This window comes from Phyllopteryx taeniolatus, chromosome 5 (genome assembly GCF_024500385.1).
Source record: "Phyllopteryx taeniolatus isolate TA_2022b chromosome 5, UOR_Ptae_1.2, whole genome shotgun sequence".
In the NCBI taxonomy this organism is placed as follows: Eukaryota; Metazoa; Chordata; class Actinopteri; order Syngnathiformes; family Syngnathidae; genus Phyllopteryx; species Phyllopteryx taeniolatus.
The window spans coordinates 12101096-12117439 of NC_084506.1; the positions used below are offsets into that span (position 1 = coordinate 12101096).

Sequence of the window (16344 nt, forward strand, 5' to 3'; positions counted from 1 at the left end):
GTCATTCTGCAAAAACCTTCTCTTTCATCCCTTAACACTGTAAATATTTACTGGTCTACCATAAATTCACACAAAACACATTTTTCTGATGTCAGCAGACCTAAACGGGTAAGAAGCGGGTTCACTGTCACAAATCAACATTTTAACAAGGCCCAGATCAGACAAATTGACAGCAAAAGCAAGACAGTTGTTAATGCTCAACACTGTCAACCATGACAGAAATCTTCTGATAAAAATAAATGTTCCTGAGAAAGTTCTCAAACATTTGGGAGATACACATAAAACAATGACAAAGACATTGTCCTATTCAACATTATTTTTTTGAGTCTTTCCACAGAAAAAAAAACAACAACACAAAAAGTCTGCTTGTTTGTCTTGTCCATGTTTATTCTTCCAAAAAGGCTTTGAAGGCCTTTAAACATGTGATCACAATGAAGTATGAAATTTTTCAATAATATATGTCAGACCACTCATCTGCAATACTTTAGAGTAAATGTAATTTCATATCATGATGTGAACGAGTTTAATATTTAACTTTTTAAACAAATTAGATATTTTTTTTGGACAACCAGACCCCATGTAGCACCAGAGGCCATACTAAGACCCCAGTGATAACTTTGATTAATACACTGTTGGTAATGCTTCACGATTGTTAATTACTAAAGACCTGCCGGCCTTGTGGATGATATCAGTATCACTGCAGCCGAACAAAATTAACTGACAGAAGAGGTAGCGCACATGGCCTCATGGCAACAACTGCTTAAGCGCCTCTGGTGCCATACCAACAGGTCAGATTTGAAGTTGGTTCTTAAGCTCCAGAAACTAACAGCACCAAGAAGCAGGTAGTCGACAGTCTTTTTGCCCATTAAATCATTTAACTATTACATACCAAGAAAATGTTTTGGTTTAAACAGTTTTTATTTTTTATACTGACAAAGCACAAAAACCCCTGACTTGAATCATCACATTAGAGTAGATGTCTTAAAAATACAAAAAGCACTTTTTTTTATACCATCAACAGATCCGTTTCATAGTTACTAGAAATGACCAAAAACAAAAAGCTGAATATTTTAAAATGTTGACTATATTAACAGAATCATCTGACAAGAGCAGGAGCAGTATGAAAACTGGCTGGGGGAAGGACAAAAAAACAAAACAAGCCGTGAATTGTTCTTCAGAAAAGTGTGTTTAAGTCTACCGTCTGTGTTGAAACAAAATGGCAATATTTCAAAGAGTTTGTGATCCTCCAGGAAATTAAGAGGCGTTTAGTCCAAAGCGATGATGTCATCATCAGTGGCAGCTGCTGCACTTGACTGATGCGTCCGCGGGCGCTTGGTGGAAGTCTCGCCAGTTTCTGCATCTGAATGCTTCCTCTTAGTGGTACTTGTGACTGCTGCAGAGCTGGACGAGGCCTCAGCTTCATCATCAGAGTCCACAACCATAATGTCATCGTCATCTGCCGGGACTGAAAGGTGGCGTCCATGAGTATTAACAACATGACAAAGACAAAAATGGAAAAGAAACCAAAGTATCATTTGTTCTTTCCATTTTCTACTGGCAATTCCCCCCCCCAAAAAAAAAAGAAAAAGAAAAAATGAATCATTTTGTTATTGAATCAAACAAACAATGAAAAACTGCCCTTTTCACTTTGGAACTTTTGGCTCTGATGAAAAATTTGAATTTAATGAACGGGCCAGCCCACGGGACTGAGCTTGACTTTAATATGTAACTGGTCATGTTTACGAGACCCAGAAGTTTGGTTGTAAAGTTACATTAGTTTGCTGGCTGCTGGCACCACAATCAATTCGGACTACGACCCATCAAATAATAATAATAATATAAGCATTACGTCTGACACGGAACATATGCTTTTGCTGGAGTCAGAACCAGTTTGTGAACGCTTTCTTTCTGCTCAGTCTAAATGCCTGTCTTTTAATTTTGTATTTTGAGTAAGAGTGAAAAATTTAAATGGAAAAAAGGCCTTTGTGTGTTAGATATTAAAGCAAAATAGTTTTTCATCTTGGGATAGCCAATGGAAAATGGAAGTTCCCAAGGAAGGATGGTTGTTTTTGTTTTTTTAATTTCATGGCCTTGAGGGTTTTTTTCATAGAAATATTTATTGTAATTATGACTTCAATACTACGTTAACAAAGGCTAGTGACAAACTAGTGACCCGCAGATAAACTTTTTTTTTTTTTCTGAGACATGCAAAAAGAAAAAAGTTTATATTACTAACCTTTAGAGGTAGATGGCTGGGCAGAATCCTTGTTGCCATTGGTGATACTGTTAACCTCTTCCTGGTTGTTTTGGGGTGGCGGTGGTTTGTCTGGAGCTTCACCAACCACTTCAAATTCTACATCCCTCTCTAGATCTTCACTACCAATGAAAATAAAGTTTAGTTTTATGAAAGGTCAGGAACCATATATAAAAAAAGCTGTGCTTTGTGTATCCATATATAATGTATATTAAGTACTGAATATACATGTGACATACGTGTGCAAGACGTTAATGAGGAGTGTGTAGTCTTGGAGGAAGTCATCAGCTTGTAGTCGACTCCCATTACGGATCCCAAAGTAAGAAAGAAACTTGGTGTTGTTGGCTAACGAGCAAGACAGCGAGAGATTAACAGTCAGAGCTCAATGCAGGTTTTGTACATTCATTTGAATATCGCTCAAAAATGCATCCTTTTAATTAATTTAAGTGTGACAGCAAAATGTTTAAACACAAGGGGCTTGTTAATTACGACAAAATGGACCAACAATCTTCTTTACCTTCTGTCTCTCCTTCCTCTGAGGAGATGAGGATTGTCCCTTTTCCATCTTCTATCTGAACATCTGGAGCTACCATGCCGAACCGCTCCTTTAAGATCTAAATACAAGCACCAAGAAAAGAAAATACATCAAAAGCATTAAATAAGACCATACTTTGGTTTAATATCAGAAAATGCAGTCAGTAATGGGAAAGACCCAAACCCTAAGATTGTACATAAGTTATTGTATTATTAGCTACAAAGTTTTACTAGAAGCCCTAAATAATTTGTCCTAAAAGAAAATCATTTTACAACAGAATATTTATTTCTAGATTGAGAGGCGGATCCGGGGAGCATCTGCAGTGATGCGGACTTCGTGTCAGTCCGTTGTGCTAAAGAAGGAGCTAAGCCGAAAGGCGAAGCTCTCAATTTACCAGTCGATCTACGTTCCTACCCTGACCTATGGTCACGAGCTATGGGTCAAGATCCCGGACACAAGCAGGGGAAATGAGTTTCCTTCGCAGGGTGTCCGGGCTCTCCCTTAGAGAACGGGTGAGAAGCTCGGTCATCCGGGAGGAGCTCAGAGGAGAGCCGCTGCTCCTCCGCATTGAGAGGAGCCAGCTGAGGTGGCTCGGGCATCTGATTAGGATACCCCCGGGACGCCTTCCTGCTAAAGCTACTGCCCCCGCGACCCAACCTCAGATAAGTGGAAGAAAATGGACGGATATTTATTTCTGTGTAAACTGCACATTAGTATTAAAGCTTGAATAGCAATTTTGAGACAATACACTGGAAAAAGCCCATATAAAGAAAAACAGCCTACTATATTTTGGGGATTTGTTGGCTAGCATTAAAAACATTGTTTTTGCATCTGTCTTGGGGAAGGGGGTTGCATGGTAGTCTAGTTGTGTACACGTTTGCCTCACAGTTGCAATGTTCTGGGTTGGAATCTCGGCTCAGGTCTTCCGTGTGGAGTTTGCATGTTCTCCCTGTGCTTGCATGGGTGTGAATTCCAGTGTGCATGGTTGTTTTTTGACGTGTACTAGGGCTGCATGATAGTGGGGGAAAAATTACATTGCGGTTTTCTGTAACCCTCCGATACATATTGTGATGTTAAAAAATAAAGGGCAACATACACAAAACGTGAAATACTTCTCTTTTTCCCTCTCTAGAAAACTATGTTCAGTAGATCACAGTATATGGAGTTATTTGTATGAAGTCCAGCCAGAAATGAAGTAAAAATCTTTTCTTTTCATGCCCTGTTACAGCGGCTGAAATAAGTATTTAACACATCACCATTTTTCTCACTAAAGATATTTTCAAAGGTGCTATTGACATGAAATTTTCAACAGATGCTGGGAACAACCCAGGTAATCCATACATAGAAATAAAGTGGAACATCAGGACAAGCCAGTTAAATACTGGGAGAATATAGTCTGGTCTGATGAGAGCAAAATTGAACTGTTTGGATGCCATAATGCACACCACGTTTGAAGGAGAAATGGCACTGCACATCACCCTAAAGTTCGGAGGTGGGAACATGATGGTGTGGGGCTGCTTTTCGGCAAAAACTTCACATTATTGATGAATGGGCAAATGTACCAAGAAATCCTTGACAAAAATCTGCTGCCATCTACGAGGATGATGAAAATTAAACGAGGGTGGACATTTCAGCAGGATAATGACCCAAAACATACTGCCAAGGAAATTGGTCAATTGGTTTCAAAGAAGAAGAAAAAAGCACAGCCAATCACCTGACTTGAATCCAATCGAAAATCTATGGAAAGAACTGAAACTCAAAGTCCATAAAAGAAGCCCATGGAACCTTCAAGATTTGAAGACTGCTTGTCTGGAGGAATGGGCCAAAATAACACCAGAGCATGCGACTAGTTTCTCCATACAGGAGGCGACTTGAAGCTGCCATTCCAAACAAAGGCTTTTGTACAAAGTATTAAATAAATACCAGTTGACGTGTTCAATACTTTTCCCCTGTGTCATTTCACATTATTACACAACTTAATTTCTGAGCTTATTTGTTCTACTTTCTTTGTATGTATGGATTACTTGGATTGTTCCCAACATCGTGTGACATTTTCATGTCAATAGCACTTTTGGAAATATATTTAGTGGGAAAAATGGTGACGTGTTAAATACTTATTTCAGCCGCTGTATACTATAGCGTCATTAGCACATTCCTAAAACTATTCATTTGTTTTTAATCAATCTGTTAATTTTACGCCTTAGTTTTAACATATGCATTAGCATCCCTATATTTGAGTGCATTAGTTAAAGCAAAAAAACATTGTTGTGTCCACATGACGTTTTTCCCTTCAACAATACTGTGGCTCTCCCGCTAAGTGTCATCTGTTGCGACATGCATTCGTTCGTCACATTCTGAAGAGCGATACAGTAAATGCAGGCGTGTAATCGTTTCCTGTGTCCACATTAATCAACAAAAGAAAAGTATTTAACACCCTGGGCTGGTTTGTGTATTGGTTGCTGGGTTATAATTTACCGTAACATTGATACTGGTCACTTATTAATATTACAGTTGATTGACTGCGTATCAGTACTCGAACATTGTGCCGGACCCTGCGATATGACTATTGCGCACACGTACAATGTGGTGACGATGCTAGAACGATTTATTCTGCAGCCCTAATGTGCACTACAATTGACTGGGGATCAGCTCAGGGTGTAAATGGGTGTGCAGTCAACTAGTATAGGCTGTAGCTCACCTAAAAACCTAATGAGGATAAGCGGTGGAGAGAATGGAACATAAGGACCAGCAAATAATTCAATTCTTACATTGAAATAAAATGGAAAAAAATGACAATGGCATCGATAAAACTATTTTAGATTAAAATAAATCTATTCATTAAATCCAGGTATAATAGCCATCTTTAATTTGAAAGGTTTTCTAATGGCCATTGCATAAAATAGGAATATATCATGTTGCCAACACGTTACCACCTAGATTTTTACACTTGCCCTATTTCTCCCTGCTTTCAGCACATAAACTTCCAGACTATTATATCTGTGAGGCAGTATGAAAAAGGGCATTTGATGTTCAGTTCAAGTTACGTTGCTGTTCACGTTCCGTTTCTTATGGTGGTGACACAACCCGGATTTCAAAGCAAGTCGCTAACCAATGCCAACACAGTACTAAAATCATACTTACAGTAAATAGTTGTATGAAAAACACTAGACCATAAAAACAAATAAAATCAAACGATCAAATGAAAAATAGTGGCACAGTTCTAACACAGCGTGCCTTCTTGTGGTGCGTGATGACATTGTTATGTCACTGTGCAAATTAGCTTATCGTGTACCATCTGTAACTTCGAAATCTCTTATGTCGGACCGTTTTAAACCCCCAGTGTGCGATTTCATCAATAATCAGTGTTTGTTAAATATCACTAGTTTGTTGATTCATTAATGCTTATGAGCAATTTCCTCTTTTGTTGTCAAAGTTCACGCTAAGATTATCAAATCACCTTGTCCTGCAGAGAGAGGACCATTGTTTTGTGGACATTGATTTTAACTGTGACTTCAGGCTTGCTGGCGCACACGTAACAGTTGGGGCCAGGTGGGTCCAGGATACAAGGAACTAGCAGCTTCTTCCTGAGGTTAGGACACTTGTTCAGGAAGATCTGGAGAGGAGAGGAAAAAAATGCCATCATTAAGGATCACTGATCAGTTATCTTGTTTGTGAATAGCAAAATACTCTTAAGGACGTAGTAGTTAGAGGGATGAGAAGTCTGACCACTTTTCTTCATGCAATTATAAAGTTCTGGTTTTGATCTTAACCACTGGTTCCTAAACTTTTGACATGTTCCACCTAAAATTGTTGCTCTCCATGTCAGCTTTAGAAGTCAAATATCCATGTTAACTGGAAAGGCTGGCAGTGAATGAGTTAAGAATCTCTTTGCTATTCGTTTTGCTCTTAACGCCAAGTCAACGCTTAGGAGCCAAATAGGACCACCAGTAACTTGAAATGAACACACAGGGAGGCGAAAATGTCAAGCAGAGTAAGGTAGTTTGTTCAAAAATCTTTTTTGTGTAACAGTTCACAGACATCACGGTTCGCTATGTACCCAGGTTTTGGGGCAAGAGTTTGGTATACAACATGAAAAAGAAAAAAAAAAAAAAAAAGAAAAAAGTCCCAAACGCATCATTCTAAGTTTCTTTTAGGGGTGGGTGATACATATTGCCTTGGTATAATCATGCACCTTGCTTTAACAATGTGCAATTTTACATTATTGCGTACGGTCACAAAGAAAACAACCAAAAGGGTGCATTAACAGCATAGGAGGAAGAGAAGAGGAAGTACATCATTTAGACCTCATTCGCCAAATCATCGGACATGATTTACTCACATGGCTCAGTGGGAAGCAAAATAAACTCTTGCTTTTAAACTAGTGGGCCGAGCAACCTTTTCAGTTTAACCGTTCAACAAGTGGGTGAACTGAAACAATCGACCTCAATGGAATGGATGTAGCCTATAGTTTGTTGTTAGCCAACAGCAAAATGACACAGGCCACTCCATGTACGTGCTGGATTCCCAAACGCAGCCAGTTTAAACGCGAAACAAAGAGAATGGACCGTGCTGTTTCAAGTGCATATTCACTGGCGTATTTATTAATTCATATTTATGGATAATATTTAAAAAGAAAACTGTGCGCTGTCAAGTCATCCCAAGGCTAATGGAGGAGCTAGCTAGCATTGCCCTAGTGCCGCTGCTGTTTGTAAATAAATACTGTATTTCACTATCCCGTCACCAATCACCCAATGCTTTACTTATTTGAACCATGTACTGTATTACCAATATCAGCTGCTAAACATGTCACCGGGAATACAAAAACATTTTTTTTAAAAGATTCCGTGGTTATAACGTCACATATACCATTGTTTCAAAATTACGTGTGCGCGCGCCTGTGAGTGTAAAGCTTGATATTTGTTCTATTTCACTCTTTGTAAGAAACACCTAGTCATGTGGCAAGATTTTAAAACTTTATTATGAAGCTACTAAATCGAGTTTCCCTCACGGGATGAATAAAGTATCCATCCAGCCATCCATCCACGACTTAAGGCTTTTTTATACTTGCGCGGGCCGTGACCGCACCGACGTCACTGCGGCTATCCCGCGTGCAGTTTGCCTTTACACTGGAGCGCAACCCACGTGCGCTGTTTTGAAAATGTGCTGCAGTTCTCCTCCAAGTCGGAGGTGCAGCTACGGCTGGGATTGGCTAGGACAGTGCTTCACGATTGTTTTCTGTTACAACCCCCACAGAAAGAAGAAAAAAATGTGCGACCCACCCCCCCACGAGTATACCTCTATATAACATTGTACATAAAGGATAATCTAATCTAATCCTTATAAACATTGAAGAAAGTACAAAACGAGATATAGACTGCCATCTACCTCAGTGGATGTGCAATTACACTTTATTCTAGTACGGCAAATCATGTTCTTCAGGGTCTCACATACCCCTGGCATCGCAATGCCCCACTATTTGAGAAGCACTGGGCTAGGACAACACAGGGTGGAGTTTCCTCTGTATTTTATGGCCAATACCGGTAGCCGTTCTTACTTTCCGGAACACGGAACAAAGCAACAACAATGGCCACCGTGGAACAGTTCCTGCTAGAACAAATGGACCGAGATGACCAGATGATGTGTTTAATTATATTGCAAAATCGATCGAGAAGGCAGCGTATGTGAGACCACTAAATTAAAGTCAGGATGGCGGTATTGAGGAACCAAGGGGAAAGTTGAGTACGTCATCACAGCATGTGCTTACAACGGACCAATCGCGAGAGATGATCTCTGCGGCATTCTGCGCGCGGTGACAATTTCTGCCGTGTGCACGTCAAAAGTCGCAAAGGGGCCACGCGGCCCAACGAGTCTGTCACGTAATGCAATGCAGGCGCTGTGGTGGCAGATACAAGCTACAGCCATGGTAACAATTACTGTAATTCTGTGTATAATGCGCACCCATGTAAATACTCACCCCCAAAGTTGACCTCAAAATTCTGGAAAACCCTTCTACCTATGTGTGTAATGGATTTTTACAATGCACGATTTTGCTTCTGCCCATATGATCAAAACGAAGCAATAGCAATATTTTGTTAATTTTTTCAAATAATTATTCTGAAGTTTAGAACTTTATTTGAACACGCAACACTTTTTTTTATTTACTTGCTCTAATTTTGCAGAATTTGTAAAATGGATACAATTCTTTAAAGAAAACGAAGGGCCAGGTGAAACACAATTTTATTTTAATGGGATTAAAATAAGTAGAGGGGTCCGGTTTGGTTGCCTCAGTATTGCATCTCTGCTTTTTGCAGATGATGTGGTTCTGTTGGCTTCATCAAGCCGTGATCTCCAACTCCCATTGGAGTGGTTCGCAGCAGAGTGTGAAGCACCTCCAAATCTGAGACCTTGGTCCTCAGTCGGGAAAAGGGTGGTGTGCCCTCTCCAGGTCGGGAATCCGATCCTGCCCCAAGTGGAGGAGTTCAAGTATCTTGGGAGACCCCGGGGATGACCCAGGACACGCTGGAGAGACTGTCTCCCAGCTGGCCTCGGAACGCCAAAGGAAGAGCTGGATGAAGTGGCTGGGGAGAGGGAAGTCTGGGCATCCTTGCTAAAGCTACTGCCCCCGCGACCCGACCTCAGATAAGTGGAAGAAAATGGATGGACGGATGGGATTCAAATTAAACTGTCAAGCATTTCAGAAAAGCATTATCATTCAACAAAACAATCACAAAGAAATTGATGATGGTTGTTGTTCAGTCATCAGTTGTATTTAAAAAAAAAACTATATTTCACAAATTCTGCCAGGGTATGTTAACTTATGAGCACAACTGTACATATATGCAGTCATATTGGAATGAAAGTGTAGGCCACACCTTTATCATAGCCTCTAGGTGGCGGAGGCATCCATCCATCCATTTTCTTTCCCACTTATCCTCACGAGGATCGCGGGCTGCTGGAGCCTATCCCAGCTATCTTCGGGCAGGAGGCGGGGTACACCCTCAACTGGTTGCCACCCAATCGCAGGGCACATAGAAACAAACAACCATTTGCACTCACATTCACACCTACGGGCAAATTTAGAGTCTTCAATCAACCTACCATGCATGTTTTTTGGGAAGTGAGAGAAAACGGGAGTGCCCGGAGAAAACCCATGCAGGCACGGGGAGAACATGCAAACTCCACACAGGCGGGGCCGGGATTTGAACCCCGGTCCCCAGAACTGTGAGGCAGATGTGCTAACCAGTCGTCCACCGTGCCGGCCTGGCGGAGGCATATTACAATGAAAGTGTACACCTTTCTCATAACCTCTGCGTGCCGGTGGCATATTGGAATTAAAGTGTACATCTTTTTCATAACCTGTAGATGGCAGCATACATTTATAAAATGTGAACTTTTTTTCCCTTCCCATTTCCCACTATACCTATGTATAATGCGCACAAGTGACTTTTGACAATTGTTTGGGGGAAGAAAATGCACATTATACACGAGAAATTACGGTACATGTCAAAATGGCTAGATTGGGATAAACAGAATTATGACACTTCCACCTTTAAATAAATACTTGAAGTATGGGTCTCATACTACTCCATATGGGCGCATAGCTATTGAAATGTATATGCCAATAGCTTTAGAGTGATGTCTTTGTGTAATTTCAGATCTAGAGGCTTCTTGAAAACATTGGGGATACGTTGTTGAACTCCTGTTTTCTTTTGCCTGGCTCGAGTGATAGGCGCATCTGGATGATGCCATCTAATATGGATTAACGTGTTCAATGTGTTTCCATGCACATACTGCACGGCTATTGAACAGCGCCGACTCAGTTTCCTCGCCTGAGCCGCCACTCGAACGCCATCGCTGTTGTATTCCACAGTGAACCTGAACCTCACAGCTGATTTGAAGCCGATGTGTCTTTGTAGCTGCTTCTAGCTGCTGCTTCTAGCTGCTTTCTGTGGGCTGAACTCGCTGCAACACGAACCTTTCTTCTTCTTGAGTTTTGTTGTTTAAGGCGGCTAGCAAACAGCTTTAGCCGCATTACTGCCACCTGGTTTGGAGTTTTAATAGCGCAATGAACTCGGGCTGAGCCTATTGTCTGACTGCATGCACTGGACCGTGACATCGGTACCGGGACGAATACATAAAGCGTTACACCTCTAGTAGTTAGTAAAGGGTGCTGGATTAACTAACCGTGCGGCAGGATTCCAGTTCCCCTGCCAGAATCTTGAGCCCCTCCAACACAATGAGTCCAGCGATGACAGCATTGGTTGTCGCAATAGCTGGGATTATGTTACCTGCCATGGCTGGTACAACAAATCCAGTTAAATACATAAATGTTTCCCTAAAGGTAGTTGTGTTTTAAACATAGAAAGCAAAAAAAACTTACACTTGACATCAAAGCGACTTTTCATGCTCATGCTAAAGATGTACATTCGAAGGTTGGCCGCTGCTGTGACAAAGTCCATTGCAGGGGGATCATCCTGACAAGACAAGCGGGCACTATTCTCAAACAGGTCAATCAAAACACAGCCTCACAGTACCTATGAAACCATTAGATCAATTTAGTAAGAGTTCGGGCTGCACGATATTTTATTTGAGCATCGTCATCGCGATGCACGTGTATGAGATCACATCGCAGGGTCTGCTGCGATGTTAGTGTACTGGAATATACAGTGAATCAACTGTAATATTAAAAGTGACCAGCAGAGGCACCTGTTCGGACATGCTAATAGAAAGAATGTACGCCTGCTACATTTACTATTTGATGAAATTATGCAGGCACTGGCAGCTGCGTGAGTGCATGAAGTGCTATCAGTGCCACTGCGTAAATGGGAGTGAATGTGTTCTTTTTTTAATACAGTACATAATTATAAAATGTAATTACTAGGAAACTTATTATTTGTATCAGAATGCTTTAGTTAAAACACTGTACGATCACACTGTGATAATATGGAATTCATTTAGTTTTGTAATACAGGAGTAGATTGATTATTTTGTTCAGATAGTCAGCCAAGGCTGCGAGGAATGCAAAGTTATCAGTCCTTTCACCATCGTTCCTGTCATACTGTGTTGCATGTTTTGGTTTGCACATTAAGGACAAAACTCCTGTTTTTTGTTTTAATTCCTCATTTTAAAAAAACATCATTCAAGCAACATGTTTTTCCTCATCTTTTTGAGATTGTAGGGTAAAAGCTGCAGCTAGCTACTAGTGTGGACTGAATGGTTGGCAACAACAATGAAATGCCAGTATTTTGAGGGTAATAGCCCATCAATGGCACATTGAAAAAGAAAACTATGAACTAGTTTGTTTTTGGACCGGTGAACTTAGTTCAAAATTTTGAATTATGAACTGTGGACTGAACTAATTCATTTTTGGAACAATGAATTGAATTTTGAACTAGTTCACGTAGTAAATGAACTTTCCCAACACTGATCCTGTGCAGGTTTAAAAAAATAATAATTTCATTGTCATTTTTTTCCACTATCATGCAGACCTACTTTGAGTGGATTTAAAAAGTCGGGAAAACGCGTGTCATAGTGTTGTGACCAATAACAACTAGAAATGCATGGATGTAGTGTGGTGTAATACACAGTGGTTCTGTGTACCACACCAGACATCTTCAGCTCATGATCTTTTGAAATTGTGAACATCATTAAATGCAAATATATTGAACTTGGACGTTAAACTCAATGAAGACAAGATTGTGTTTCATTTCCAAAGACTCGTTTTTGTAAATTTTCCAAGAGATTCAAAGATGGGTTACCTTATCCCAGACGAGCTCTGCACCGTCTCCTTTCTCGTCTAACAGCGAGTGGAGGGTCTCCACGCTTTCCTGGAATAGCTTGCAGTAGCCCCAAACACCAAGAACCTGCTGGTCCTTTAAACCTGAACTGGAGGACTCTTCCTTAGGACATCCTACAGCAAATAATACCAAAGTCACTCAAACACACCATGGCATTGAATACTGAATAACACTAAATATACATACATAAATCACCTTTACCAGTGCAGTATTTTCATACATTAGGTTAAGCAAGTTACAATGGCTGCTGGAATGATATGATACAAAAATGTTTATCAACACACCAGTTTTCTCCAGCTTCTGCCAGTCCAGTGGTGTAGGAGCTTTCCTCTTCTTCCACAGTTTGTCCATAGTTAATAGGTACATGATATCATCTTTGAAAAGCTGGAGAACAGAACCAACAGTTTGTCCATAGTTACTAGGTACATGATGTCATCTTTGAAAAGCTGGAGAACAGAACCAACAGTTTAACAGTGACACTCAATTCATTTCAACTTGAGCCATATAGGTATGAGAACAACCGCATTATGTGGACAGACATATTATATTGCCTAAGCAGAGCTAAGTGAACACTGCAGGCAGTATTGCCAATTGGCCTGGCTGGTAATTGGTACCTTATTGAAGAGTTTGACAGAGTCATATTTGTTGCTGCGGGCCCACTGCTTGGTAGAGACACGCTTGACGTCTCCATCCTTTTCTGCGGCTGTGGCGCGAGCTGCCGTTTCTTCAGGGTTCCCTGTATTAAAGAACACACACTGTTCACACGCAAAGTTCTTTCCTGTGTAAGATTGCTCTAGATGCATAGAGTACATATTTGCAATGAACAGCTACCCCACACAAATGAAGACAGCCAACCTGAGATGGAGTCCCTTCAAGTCAACGTCTTGATGAATTTTGTAAAAAATAAAAAAAATAAATAGAAAAAGCCCAAACTCACATGAAGCCTCTGGATCCGCTGTGTCAGGTGACACATCTTGATCAGCATCCTCCTCTCCAAATAGCTGGCTGGAAAAGCATATGGTAAATGCACTTAATTTATAGAGCACATTTGGTCGTCAATTCAACAACTGATGGTACATCTTGATTTGTATTTCAGTCAATAATAGTTCTTGAATTGATAGTTGAATCAGACTCACTTGAAGAGATATTTTGCCCAGACAATGCAGTGAATGGGCTCAGACGGTGTGTTTCTTATAGTGCATCCTGGGAAGGTCTTCTGAGCAGGTTTCGGTTGGCACTCATAGCACTCTGTCATTCCCTGAGGGAGGACAATAAACAAAACATTTGAAGCATAAACTTGAGTCTAAGCTTGTTTGCGTGGTTTCATTTCACAACACAACAGTGGGTGATGGTACAGTATATATCAGGAGTAATTTTAAGGCAGCACCTTCTTGATTACTGTGACCTGTCCAAGGTATCCTGCTGTGCCACTCTCAATGAGAGGGATGTCGGCTGCCAAACACATCCTGTTCACATGGTTGCGGGCAGCTGAGAGAGAAAACGTAGATTAATATCTTCATCGTCTTGGGGAAAATGAAACAAGGTCAATGAGCCCAGATGTGCATATAGTACCTCGGTTATCCAGAGCGTTCATCACCAGGATGAAATTGTTAAAGAACTCAACGTTGTAGTCAGGACTGTTGGGGGGAAATTATTATTTTATAATGCATGATTCCACTTCCACTTCAATATTCATTAGCAAAATTGATACACAACAAGGAACATTACTTCATGATGCTGTCATGGTAGGAAGTGATATTTGCAGAGGGACAAAACTGCAAGGCACTCTCTTTGGCGACCTGGTTATGAAGACATAATATTTAATTGCAGTTACTAGGTCACAAACTCAGCAACTGTGCATTGTTAGAATAGCAGGTATCTCAAACTGTCACATTTTGAACATACCTGTGCTTTAGACTTGCCAACATGCTTTTTTTGAAAGAGGAACTGGCGATTCAAATTGCTGACATCAATTGTGTCCAAGTCAATCTGTAAAATGAAGATTTCATGTTATCAAGCTCATGTATCCATGCAATAAGTATTTTTATTATTCTGCAGACAAAAATATTAAGAAATAGGAACATATAAACTATACAATCCATAAGGACGTGCTAGATACTTTGGTAAGAGCAGGTTCAGACATACAAGTATACAGTTAACACTAACGGTACATAAACTGTAAGTGTCCATGCCTGCGTTATAAACATATCCAAAAATAGTGCACATTTAAAGTTTCCTTGTCTACAATTAATTTGATCTCTCACTAATAAGGCTACAACGTACTGCCAAATTGTTATTTTATTTTTTGTTACTCAGTTTACAAACTTAACAAAACTATAGAAACGAGATGTAGATCATCATTTATCCACAAGGGAAATTCCCACAGATAAAGCTACATTTAAAAACTCAACATAAACTACTGGAAAGGCTGCCAGCCCCGTTGTCAAAGCCTTTATTTGATCACTGTTTTCCTATCGTATGATTATTTGACTTTGACCACAGCCGAAACAACACATTGTTTTGATAACATATGTCTATTTTTTTTCTTATTGTCAGTACGAACGCTAAGCGAGTTAATACAAGTGTGAGACTATTTTGTGTGCAGTCCTCCCTCGAGTGTCAAGTCATCAAAGCGGGTATTGTATATGATAATAAGTCAGTATTACTTTTGTAGTCAAATATCTTCAGTCTCCACGTTTTACATTTTAGTACCACCAGTCTTTTTTTTTTTTTTTTAAACACAAGTATCTGTACTTCTACTTTAGTAAAAATTGTGAGTACCTTTGCCACCTCTGTTAATTAGCTGGGATTTTTGTGTACCAGTGCGACATGTCCTATTAATTCCCTATGAACGCCAAACACATTCTGTATCTGTAGCGGTCTATCATTGTGTCAAGATCACGTCATCGGACTTACCTGTGATTGCACATGTAAGAGCAGATAAATGTGACTGAATCTAAAAACCAAATGTAAACATTATTATAAGTATTCAGGCGAACTTAGACGTGTTAATGGCGCCAAAATACCTTTTCTGACGATCGTACATTCCACGAACGTTAAGTGTTCCTAGACATTTATTTAAGTATACTACGTTGAAATGAATAATCAAAATACATGACTATGCTTGAATTCTACTTCTAATAGGAGCCCTAACCAGTCACCTAAGCTGTGGACAGATGAGATGTACAGTACAGCGCTGCACAAAGACTTCACATGGTAGCAAGCTAGCAAGTCTGTAGCACAAAGACCTTAGCATGCTAGCCGGCTAAGCTAAGAGGCAAAGCAACGTAAGTGGTACAGACCACTTCGATGTTTTGGAAGCCAGTGAGGACGAGGTTCTTGAGCAGCTCACAGCCGATACCTCCCGCTCCCACCACCAAAACCTTGGCCTTAGAGAGGGAGTCGACCAACTCCTTTCGAAGGGAACCCACAAGTTGCACCATGTTGACAGCTTCAGTCACAAACTAAGCCTGTAGCACCGGGATGCTAGCGGTTAGCTTTGTATTCCACCACGGAAGGATTGGCGATGCCCTGCATAGATATGATGACCTAGATGCCTCGATCAACGCAGTTGGCCCGTTTCACGACACGTCAGCGTGTCTTCCATATTGGATGAGGCTAATCTGACACGAATGCAAGTACATATCCATCCATCCATTTTCTGAGCTGCTTCTCCTCATTAGGGTCGCGGGCGTGCTGGAGCCTATCCCAGCTATCATCGGGCAGGAGGCGGGGTACACCCTGAACTGGTTGCCAGC

The 16344-nt window shown here is 40.6% G+C and overlaps 1 protein-coding gene and 1 long non-coding RNA gene across 3 annotated transcripts; both read right to left on the reverse strand.

Annotated features, from left to right (window-relative positions):
* Positions 1 to 363: 363 nt before the first annotated feature.
* On the reverse strand, positions 364 to 16265 carry uba2 (ubiquitin-like modifier activating enzyme 2). Of its 2 annotated transcripts, XM_061772746.1 has the most exons (18): positions 15613 to 15647; positions 15503 to 15542; positions 14492 to 14575; positions 14315 to 14385; positions 14159 to 14223; positions 13974 to 14074; positions 13723 to 13844; positions 13524 to 13591; positions 13201 to 13322; positions 12871 to 12970; positions 12548 to 12699; positions 11170 to 11263; positions 10974 to 11086; positions 6247 to 6402; positions 2772 to 2868; positions 2494 to 2599; positions 2237 to 2376; positions 364 to 1465 (listed from the first exon to the last, which is right to left on the reverse strand). In XM_061772746.1, exons 1-18 carry the CDS (start codon positions 15630 to 15632, stop codon positions 1266 to 1268), a joined length of 1851 nt encoding a protein of 616 aa, XP_061628730.1. In that variant the 5' UTR covers positions 15633 to 15647; the 3' UTR covers positions 364 to 1265. The 2 variants fall into 2 exon arrangements, with proteins under 2 accessions (XP_061628730.1, XP_061628729.1); XM_061772745.1 differs by lacking the exons at positions 15503 to 15542; positions 15613 to 15647 and adding an exon at positions 15889 to 16265.
* LOC133477696 (uncharacterized) lies at positions 9011 to 10964 on the reverse strand. The gene is made up of 2 exons (XR_009788454.1): positions 9662 to 10964; positions 9011 to 9423 (listed from the first exon to the last, which is right to left on the reverse strand). It is a non-coding gene; the product is annotated as an uncharacterized LOC133477696 (long non-coding RNA).
* Positions 16266 to 16344: the final 79 nt, after the last annotated feature.